The sequence below is a fragment of the Quercus lobata genome, chromosome 11 (assembly GCF_001633185.2).
Source record: "Quercus lobata isolate SW786 chromosome 11, ValleyOak3.0 Primary Assembly, whole genome shotgun sequence".
NCBI classification, from domain to species: domain Eukaryota; kingdom Viridiplantae; phylum Streptophyta; class Magnoliopsida; order Fagales; family Fagaceae; genus Quercus; species Quercus lobata.
In genome coordinates, this window is record NC_044914.1 from 8,254,044 (window position 1) to 8,265,457 (window position 11,414).

The 11,414-nt window shown below is 33.4% G+C and overlaps 1 protein-coding gene across 1 annotated transcript; it reads right to left on the reverse strand.

The window, feature by feature from the left end:
- Positions 1 to 1,348: 1,348 nt before the first annotated feature.
- Positions 1,349 to 10,841, reverse strand: LOC115966272 (lupeol synthase-like). Its single transcript, XM_031085527.1, has 18 exons — positions 10,647 to 10,841; positions 6,586 to 6,771; positions 6,142 to 6,231; positions 5,319 to 5,516; positions 5,032 to 5,116; positions 4,739 to 4,905; positions 4,438 to 4,626; positions 4,220 to 4,333; positions 3,946 to 4,065; positions 3,748 to 3,870; positions 3,550 to 3,648; positions 3,314 to 3,370; positions 3,116 to 3,162; positions 2,889 to 3,032; positions 2,483 to 2,660; positions 2,276 to 2,356; positions 1,739 to 1,822; positions 1,349 to 1,615 (listed from the first exon to the last, which is right to left on the reverse strand). The coding sequence occupies exons 1-18, from the start codon at positions 10,839 to 10,841 to the stop codon at positions 1,490 to 1,492; spliced, it is 2,283 nt and encodes a 760-aa protein (XP_030941387.1). The 3' UTR covers positions 1,349 to 1,489.
- Positions 10,842 to 11,414: the final 573 nt, after the last annotated feature.

The following is an 11,414-nucleotide window of genomic DNA, read 5'->3' on the forward strand; positions in this document are numbered from 1 at the left end:
ACATGTCATCTTAGGATAGATTGCATGTCACTTCATGTCATCCTAGGATATTTTATATGTCTTTCTTCTACATTCCTTTTAACATGTCATCTTAAGGTATATTGTCTTCTTTGGATGTCATCTTAAAATAGATTACATGTCATTTCTATATATGTCATACTAGGATAGATTACATGTCAACCTATAATAGGTTTTTTCTTTGCATTATCTCACATGTACATGTATATCATGCTTTCCTTTTTAAACCAAATGCCAAATATATTAGTTATTACTTAAAATAGTGAAATTTAAGATTAAATTGAAACAATGTACTATCCTTCTGGATAAGTGTTGTGGGGGTGCCTAATATTTTCCCCACACATAATTGAACTTCCAAATCTTTTACTTTTGGTTCAAGAAGTTTTATTTTCTAGTTTAGCTTAGAAGCCCTAGGGCTTTCCCAGTTAAATTTAGGAAATAAAATTAATTAGACTTAGGTGATCGATTACACCTTAAAATTATACCCACTCCAAGGGTCATACCAAAACTGAATGCAATGACCCACCCCTGCAGCATACACTACTTGTTCAAAAAAAACTCTCTGCACCTGCCCTAATATTCTTCCATAGTTCCTTATCCCACACCCATGAGTCCCTCTTACATGTCTAAAGCACCAGTCCCCTCTTGTCATACCATATTTGATTGCTATAACCTAACGTCATAACTTGTTACTTTTTTTCGCAAAGTGCCATAATCATTTTCCAAGCAAGGCTTCGTTAAACTACCTAATCTTTCAGCCCCTACCTACCTCCACCGGCAAACAGATCTTATTCCAAGGACTAAAGGATATTTAAAAACTTGAATTCTTATGAAATTGGAAAAATTTCGCTAAACGTCCACAAACAAACATTTGCAATATATTAATGTGCATAGGTGACTTAATAACATGATAAAAGTCATGCAAACTACGAGTAATTATTATGGCAATTAGCAATAACAGAAAAAGGGTTCACAACTTAAGTAGGTTACTAATCAAACAAGCTTTTACATTTGGTGAGCTATATACCTATGAAACCTACACATTGTGAAAGGGTCACTTTATAAAACCGTCTCCTAAAATAATTTAGAGAGAGAGAGAGAGAGTAAGACTTGAAAAGCCTATAACCTTATATATTTTTTATTCATTTCTTACGAAATTATACACATTGTAATTCAACATGGTATGTTGCACTTGCACATATAGCATCCACAAATATTACATTTCCTTTTGGCTAAGTCCACAAATATTACTTTACATGATTAAGTTGCAGAAAATTAATGAAGGAGATCATAACACAAGCTAAATGGACATTTATTTTTTGTAGAGGGACAAACCATTTGTCTCACAAAAACTACATTATGATATATTTTACATCTTTCAAGTAGTATATAGTTATCTATATTTCTTTCATATGTGAAAGTTGTATATATATTGGAGATTGGTGGTGCACTTCAATATGCAATCCTTTGTTCACGCATTCAAGTTTTGTGCAAATAGAACTTGCCTCCGATATTCCCCAAGAGCCCATATGGGAAAAATGTTTCTATATGAAGAGTAATTTAGTGTACAGTTCCTCATAAATACTCCAGTGATTTCCTGTTGCCAATAACAATTGGTTATACTATGCTTCAAAAAATATTATGGTATGTAGAAGTTATTTTGACAAAAGAAACGAAAGCCTTATCTAAATTCCTTGGATTTTGAATAAACATGAATTACCTGTTGAGGGAAGTCACCATCTTCCATTTGTGCATTGATCAGCACTCTAACTCCACGATGAATTGGTGTTGGATCTATCTCGGCCTAAATTTATAAAAACATTTAGAATCAGTATATGGGATCCATTGGCACTTCCAAAGAAATCACTAAAGGCTCACCTTCTAAATTTTGCTATCATCTAACACTCAAGTTTAAAAGTTTCATAAATTTATTTGTTTAGATCTTAATTCTTGTTTTCGTACGTATCATATCCTAGATTACGTGAATTGGATTTGATAAGTGTATGTTTATTAGGCTGAACTGAGCTATAAAAGTGATTACGAGGAACCCCCATAGTAACCTGACTAGTACTTTTGGGGCATAACTGAATATGTGATTGATATCATGACCAATGGTAGATTACTGATTGATATCTTGGATTACTCATTTTCATGACACTTCCCCAACTAATTGCCAACTCTAACTATTGCTAAAACCTAAATCAGTCATGTTAATGGACAACTTATTAAATAATTTAGGAGAAAATGATGGACAAACCTGCCCAGCATCAATAAGCGATAATAGTGCCCATGCGGTTTGGACCAAATTTGCACGGTTGCCTTCTATATTTGTCCACACCTGTTGCACAAAGAAACTTATTTGAATTCTCTATTTCCATTCCCCCCCCCCCCCCATCTTTCTTTCTTTCTTTTCTGTTGTAAAAAATAAGTACACATTTAAATCAAAACAAATTAATTTCCATACCTTATTTTGGCTTGATAGGTAACTCTCTCCCCATCCACCATTAGGTAGCTGCTTTGATAGCAAAAATTCACAAGTTTTGCGCAATGCAGGACAATTTCTATAGTTTCTTCCACAAGCTGCCAATCCTCCTACAGCAAACCATGTACCATAGGTGTAGCAAATCGCCCAATGACCATACCTACATAAGTTTTAATCTTGTGTAAGTATTGATGGTTTCTCCTTTTAGCATCAAGCAAAAGGAAAGAGAAGAAAAAAGTAAATTTATTGCAGTCTCTTAATGATATTATCATAGTTGGCTACTTTTATTTTCTTTGTCTAAATGTCAAAAGAAAACTGTGCCGCTATAGAGCAGTACTTCATGGTGTGAATCAAGAATATAAGTGTGTGCAACAAAAAAACATATTACCATGATCCATCAGGTTCTTGTACGTCTTCAATGTATTGAATTGCATTGGAAATGCTACTGTCTATCTCTGTTCTACGGTGCTTGGGATAGAATTTCCTAAAGAGTGCCAAGCCTTGAACCACTGACGAAGTACATTCTACATACCTATAATGTGGTTCAATTTTAATGTTAGGAAGATAACATGACCAATACCATGACAACTATTCTTGTGCTGGAAGATAACTTACTCTCTCTCAATAAGAGTATCTTCAAAGAACTCTGTGGGGTTGAATTTCTGCAAAAATAAGATACAAAAATATGGGAATGAGTGGTAAGTTTAAAACAATGGTTTTTTGCCATAAACGTGTACAAACCTATCTTACAAGGAAAAGTTGAGATATTGAAACAAGTTAGGAAGAAACTAGTAGGTTTATCGGAGAAGTTACCTCCAACCAACTGTAAGCTCTTTGAGGCTCCCATGCTGGGAAACCACCATTGCTACTCTGTATTGGTATTAAAAGAAAGTCAATTATTGAAGTGATGCATTTCAGAATCATTTAACCTAATAAAGTTAAATAAGTGAAGTGGATAATATAATTCACACACAACTTGTACTTAATGTAAATTTTTCCCACCAAAAAAAAAAAATAAATAAATAAATTCGGCAAGGTTGAATTCTTACTTGTAGAGAAAGAATGACATTCACAGCATCATAGAACCTGTCTGTCTCCATTTTTTCGCCAACAAGGTCTTGAGGCATTTGTGAGAACAAAAGTGCAACCTGAAAAATAGAAGGTTTCACCAAAATTCAAAATTTTTCCTTTGAAATGAACCATGAGAATTTTAGTATAAATCATAAATGTATTAGAGTTGGCATTACCTTTAGCCCTTCTGCTGTGCAGTCAGAGACTTGCCAACCATGGTCCTGCATTGAGAAAGTCCATGCTCCTTTGCTAATGTGTCGGTACATAGCTTTGAAGTCACCAGAAGGGTTTTCCCGGACCTAGAAAATAACATGATTAAGTTAAGCATTATCATTCATATAATCACGTAAGCAGTATTTGATATATATTTTGACCTGTGAAGCCTTGACAAACTCATGTGATTTCCTTAGTGTTGACCCATACTCTTCATTTAGATTACAAGAGAGAATTGCTTGAATAGCAAAACCCGCATCCCACATCTGACAGCCAAAACTCTACATCGCATAAATCAAGCATCATAAGTAAATGCTTTTAAGTATATGTGATTGCATTAACATACTCACAAGCTTATGGATGTGCTAATTATGCTTTTTTGCTTTTTCTAGAAAAGTCAAGTAACCGAAAGATTCAAGGGAATGGTCATATTACCTGAACTTTTAAGCCATCTTCAGCAACCCAATAGTTGTCTGGAAGTCTGGCTAGATGAAGCTTGTACGCCTCTGAATTTGGATCTTCAACCCAACGGGCAAGCAAACATAAAAGCTGTAATACAAGTAACCTTAACAAGTTTAGTTCAATGATGGCACACCAAATACTTTGATTTTATATTTCTTTCATTCAAATTGAATTGCAACACAAGTATTGACCTTTTCTACGCTTCCAATGCACATGTATCTGGTGTTCTCATCCTCATAACGTACATGACCAATTGCAGCTGTTATTGCCTTCTCTCTCAACATTGAAAAGGGCCAACGTTTTAGGATAGGCTCAGCTACATGGTGAAGAAAATCCCATAGCATATCTTGCATGAAGGGATGCGGATAGTAGAGATCCTCCTAAAATAGCAAATTGTGCAAGTAGGCATCAACTTTGTGAAAATTGCTAATAAGCAGGATATGATATTGATATTTCTAACATGGACGAGAAATGCAAAAGACTTCAAATAACCTTAGCAATTGTATTCCTAGCTTTGTTCCAGTTAATTTGATGGTAAGGCTCATTGTATAACTCTTGTCTTATTGATTGTATCAAGCCGGTGATTGGACCGACAAATCTCTTCCCATATAAATAAGACATTGGCATGTAAACCAAGCGACAGTAGCATAACATTTTGCCTGTATTTTGCATAATGAAGGTCGTGATGATCAGATACATGTACTATGCTAACTGCTACATAAAATTTTTGAGTGATATGCAACTTAGAAAGTGTTCTTTTCAAGAAAAAGATGAGTTACAAAAACCTGGATGCATAGGGAAGAAATTAGGAAGAATCCAGAATTCTGGGGGCAGTGGATTGCAGCCTGACCACTCATATACTCCTAGTACCTATACAAAAGATGAGGCCTTTCAAGTTTACTTACAAAAATAAACAACATCTGGTTGACACGAAATTTGACAATACATGTTAAGAATATAAATAACATATAATCAAATAGTGAAATTTTAAATAAATTAATTGAATAAAAGGTTATTAAGTAATGTAACATTAATCAAAACAACATTGGCTAACGGGTTCAATTGGTCATACCGTGACCCAAAACTTTCCCCATGATGGAATTGCTACTAAACTACCATGGTCAAGGATCCATTTCCGTCCTCTAGCCATAGCCATGTCTTCACCATCTTCAGGTCCCTCTCCAAGTAGCCTTAAGGCAATGTAGCTCAAAATTGTGCCAAACATTGTACTGTGACCTTCAATATGGAAGCCCCAACCTCCGTCTTCATTCTGTCCAACAAACAAACGAACATATATAGTTTAAAATTATGCAAAATTTTCAATTTCTTAGGCTTGTTTGCTTGCTGAATATATGCTAACACTATGTCATGAGTTTATAAAGAAAATGGATAGAATTTTCTTCTAAATCATATTGGAGAAAAATCCCCCTAATTCACTAGGTGGAACTCAAAAGACTTTAGGTGTATATTTTAAGTGTCTTTGTTTTTGGTTTTTTTTTTTTTTGGGGGTGGGGGCGTGGATCCTAATGAGAATGTCCAGAGCCTTTTTTTTGGTAACAGGATATCCAAACTTTAGGTGTATTTTTATTCTCTCTCATCTCAAAAGTTTTTTTTTTTTTTTTTTGGTTAATAATAATGTGACTTGTTTAAATAATTTAATGAATTATATAATTTTATATAGGTTTCATGATTTTCATGTAATGCGTTGGAGGACAACTATTCTCTCTCTCTATATATATATATAATTAAATGGGAAATAAAAATGTGATTTCCCTTCTATTAATAAGGGATGCCATTCCCTTTGACCTTTTGTTCCACTCTTGAATTTATATAGATCCTTTGGAACTATAAGCTATTTGAAAACAATGTTGTTTTTAATTACAACAAAATATTACCTGGTGATTATACAAGTATCGAATTATTTCCTTCTGGTGTGCTAGTGAAAGCATAGCATTGAGACCTCCCGTGATGTACAATGCCATTACCTGGGAGGCAGTAATTTGAAGTTAGGTTAAATGTAACAAACAAGTCATTGGGTTAATTTTTTCAGCCATCCCCTTGTAGCAAGTCATAAATAATATATATACACACACACAGTTTTTCTTGTGCGTTTAAGAGCTTGAATTCAAAAAATCAAAAAGTATATGCGAGAAATTGCACCAATCTGTTGGGCCTTTTTTGTTTTTTTAATAATTCAAGAAACTGTACCAATCTGATTGGCCTTATGGAATGAAAATATTCAATAATTTTTTGACAACATTTTTATTTTCTTAAGCAAATGTATAGAGAGAGAGAGAGAGAGTATGTTTTTTAGAAACAAATGGTTTGAAAATACATACCATGGGTTGAAGGAAAAATAGAGGGCCAGCAGATTCAGCAGGCCAGTGGCCATCATGGGCTTGAATGGATGAAAAAAAGCTCAGTGCTCTTTTCAGAGTAGTTATCACTGCTTCCTCTGTTATCACCTCTGTTTCTTTCACTTGGACTGGTGGTGGAATAGGCCCACATGGGTTCTCCTTTCTAAGCTGTGAGTTTGCAATATCAAAGGGTTAGAGATATGTCCAATTGAAAAAAATGAGACAATGACTCACAAATAGAATTTATAAGAGTCAAACACAAAGCACTAAATTACAAAAGTTTACTATGTTTTGGGAAAACATATTTAAGTACATAGGCCTACGATATATTTAAGCCTCATGAACCATGATATCTCTAATAATTTAAAACAGATGACCCGTACATAAAAGGATGGAATTGTTTACTTTTAAGAAAAATTTATGGATCCAATCTGGACTTTTTAAATTTGAAGGACCAAAAATCAAATATATTGCAAATTTCAAGGAAAAAATATACTGAAATATATATATATATATATTTATATTTATATATAATATTTTTGATGTTGTTGCTGTTTGTTTTAAACAAAAAATAGTCTTAGCGATCCTAGAAATTTGGCAAATTTGGTAGAACTACTTCTCATTGAGTGCTACCGTACTATAGAGTCTAGGTTCCTTGACTTTGACCAGTGGATAGAAGTTGTATGCTTCACTATAAAAAATAAATTAAAATAAAAAGAAAGAAACATTGAAGTTTTATGATTACAAAATGATTAATTCTAGTACCACATAAAAAATCATAACTTTATCAAAATTATCTTATATGGAAAATTATAATTAGTTGTTTGTCATCTTCACACGAAACCACCACATTTTCTCCATCACTCACAATCTGTCGTATAGACAGTTGTGATATAAGTTATGCATTTGTTTATGGTACTAGGTTTTTTTGGTTATAAAAATTTGAATTCCAAATAGCAAAGACAAAAATGTCTGCTAACCACAGGGACATCTTGCAGCCCAAAATGTCCTTTAAGCTGACATTTAAACATAGCAAACTTTAATTGACATTTTAACTTGTATGTCGAGCAATCACATTAGCTCTTCTAAAAGATTTCGTCTATTTTATGCAAAAAACCTGTTAGGTTCTAAGACTTTAGGAACTAAATGTATTAGAACTTTAATTTGTATTATGTTAGCAAACCATGATCAAAACATAGAGTCTAGGTTTAAGCTTGCTCAAAGTGTGTTTATTTGTGAAATTGGAAGAGTGATTGCAGAAATTATTGGACTTAATCTGCAAGGCTAGATCAATTGAAAATTAGGCTTGATCAATTGAACCACATGCAGATTTATTTTTCTATAGAATTTCTAAATCAGCCCAAGCTCGTTTGATGTGTAGGGTTAAGTATTTTACTTCAAGTATAAAAGGAAAAACCCTAACTACGTTTTAAAAGTCTTTTGATGGGTGTGTGTTGAATCTTTTGTAAGATCTAAAGGTGTTTACCTTCACACACACACTTAGGGTTATCAAGTTCATGATTCATGTCAAGAACTTGGTGATCGTTTTAGTTGCTGCTTAAAAAACTTAAAGAAGATCTTAAATCTTTGAGTGGAGTCTCAAAGTCACAAGTAGGAGTACTTGTGGTTGTAGTGAATCAAAGAAAGAAGTAGTCCGTGGACTCGGAGTTGTCACGTGGTCGTGGTAGTAAGTTTTTTACTCGAGGTAGTAATAGGATGTTAGTGGTTTAAGCCTTATTATACAAACTTCAATTCTTTTATAGTGGATCTGTTTTACCCTAAGCATAGCTAAGTTAAATCTTCCTCAGGTTTTTTTACCTGTTAGGTTTTTTTTGGGTTATTATATCGATGTGTTCTTTATATTTCTGCATTATTTACATGATATGATTTTATTGTGTTAACCTAGGACTGAAAAATTTATCTAAGTAATCACTTGGCTAAATAACTAGGTTAAATTAGGTTAAATAACTTGTGTTAAGGGGTCTAAAAATGTACAAAACTCACTTTGTCTATTTTACACTCACTTTTCCAAAACATCTACATTAGTTTATCTATTTTACAAGATATTTCAATAAAATATTCATTCTTCAATAACCTCTTGCTAAAAAGAGTGAAATAGGTTTTTTTTTTTTTTTTTTAAAAAAAATTTTAATAGTATATGAAGATAATATTAAAATAATAGATAGAAGAACTATAATAACCGTGCATATATGTGTACGTTTGTGTGCAATAAGTGGTATGAAATAAACACAATCCTATATATGAGGACCTAAAGTACTAGTAGTGTGCTGCACACATCAAATTAATTGATGAAAAAGTTAGAGATGTGAAGGTAGGATATCATCACGGTAATAGTCATTTAAATAACTAGTCGCTAACCCGTGCGATGCACGGGAAAACTATTAGAAAATAATAAAGCATGCATATATTAAAAGACAATTTAAGTTCATATGTGCTTGCAAGGGATACATACCTAAATAGTTCTTGCGGTAGAAATAAAAGCCTTATCTTTGAGATAAAGAACTGATGTAAACAAACTAACCTTACATAAAACAAATTAAAAAAAAAAAAAAAAAAAAAAAAAAAAAACATAAAACTGATGTCACGGGAAATTCAGCCAAAAAAAAAATATAATGATTCTTCAAAGACAATGGTATTCCCTCTCCAATGATAAAATAATAGAGACGGGGAGAGGAAGTTACCTAGAACATATTTTGTCTAAGCTGTAGACCACAAAACCTGCAAAAAGTAAAGACATCTCCATTTATCTAATCACCAACTCCTATTTTGCAGCAGGGAGATTGCACAAATTCAATTTGCTAGAGAATAGAAAACTCAAGAAATATATAATAATAGTTATTGAAGTCATAATAACATACGCTTGAACTCCTCTAGATTGTTCTGCTTATGCCTGCCACCAAAGCAAACCACGATGGGGCGTCCCTTCTTATCCAGGCCTTGCATAAAGAGCTACGCTTGAACTCCTCTAGATTGTTCTGCTTATGCCTGCCACCAAAGCAAACCACGATGGGACGTCCCTTCTTATCCAGGCCTTGCATAAAGAGCTTGCAAACTGATTGTTCTGTTTATGTATTAATTAATATATAAACAGAACTGAACTTGAGAGAGGGGTAAGGTTGCTAGGGTTTTGTAGATCTTGAATGCTTTAGGGTTTCCTACGTTTGGAGAGAGAGAGAGTTTGCAGAAACCGTGGCTTTATATTTCTTAACTTGAGAGAGGGGTTAGGTTGCTAGGGTTTTGAGAAGTTATAATTTTTATTTTTTTTTTATTTTTTAAATATTGTGCTGACGTGGAAAATTGTGGTGCTAGCAAAGGTTTCGGTTTTATAAATATATATAGATGATAATAATAATGATAACTATTACATATCGCCTATGCTTTCCATGAAACAAGCAACCCAATATATTTTGGATTTTGAATTCTTTAAAAAAAACATAGTATTGATTTCCTAGTGTCTTGTGCATATATTACTTACCAACAAATATGGTACTGCGCATGTGATCTATACATGGAAAGATCTTAAGTAAATGCTTAAGATACCCTTAAAAAAAAAAAAAAAAAAACTAAGGGAGATCCTGCTAATGGTATCCTTATACACTTATTAAAGTTAAATTTTTTATCACAAACAATTAGCTTTTTATAAAAAGTTGAGCAATTTTCTGTTTAAAGTTTGTTTATCAGTTTTTGCTACTTCATACAGATGAGACCTTATTAAAATATTTTCAACTAGTGCACAAAAACACTCCTCAATGAAGCCAAATCTCACACATGTTGCGTGAATCCCCGTGTACCAAACTTAAACGAGTCGAAAAGCACGTCAATAATATTCTTACGTTGGATAAGAAAACAGGGGATAGATTCATAGAAAGGATCAAAAGCCAGTGGTCTACTCTATATGGCTGATCGAATAGTTTATGATGCTTGTAGACTAATGAACATGATGAAATGTTCAACATGATATTCTCAGAAAATATACGAGAGAAAAGACTCACACACACACACACACACATATATATAGTCACCTGCATCCTCATCAAAAGATCAGCACTTTGTTTCTTATGAAACCGGTTTTTCTTAAACTGCTCACGCATCTTTTCAACTTCAGCACGCTCTTCTGGAGTACCAGCATCGGGGTCGAATTCCCAGTGTTGCCGCCCAATGAAATTGTTTAGACTCACCAAATCTGGCCCTCCTTCGGCTATCTTCAGTTTCCACATCCTCTAAATATGCACCGAATACAAGTCCTACAGTCATGAGACAAGTAAATATGATCATTAGCCTAATAATATTTGAAATGAACCAAACCCAACTATGTACACAGAGAGAGAGAGAGAGAGACTGTCATAGCTGGTATGAAACTTTGTATAATATAAATCATAGCCAACCACAACATATTTCTTAGTAAATATATATGTGCAAATTATATCGTATCTAAGAACAAACCCTGATATAAATTCTCTAAAAATTAAAACTATATTGCAAAGAAAAATGTATAAAAAGGGGGTTAGGTCTTAGGGCAACTTTCTTTTTATTTTTTTGATGATGGAGTTAGGACAACGTTAATGTAACATGCTTTGCAGCCAAAATAGTTTATCTCATAGAGACCAGGGATATGTTTTGTAACATACTCATATATGCTAGTCTACATAGAAAAAGATCAAGATCATTTTCTTGAGAAAATTGGAGATTGGAAAGTGAGAAATTAAGAAAAGAGGAGGAATATTTGAGTGATACCTTTAAAGAGGAACAGAAAATTGTGTTTGTTCCTTGGTGAGATACCAAAAGGCTGG

Coding starts and splice junctions, on each gene's coding strand:
- LOC115966272 (XM_031085527.1), bottom strand. CDS start 10,841: ATGTGGAAACTGAAGATAGCCGAAGGAGGGCCAGATTTGGTGAGTCTA. Junction 5,117..5,318: donor GGGGAAAGTTTTGGGTCACG/GTATGACCAATT, acceptor TCTTTTGTATAG/GTACTAGGAGTATATGAGTG. Junction 1,616..1,738: donor ATGGTGACTTCCCTCAACAG/GTAATTCATGTT, acceptor TATTGGCAACAG/GAAATCACTGGAGTATTTAT.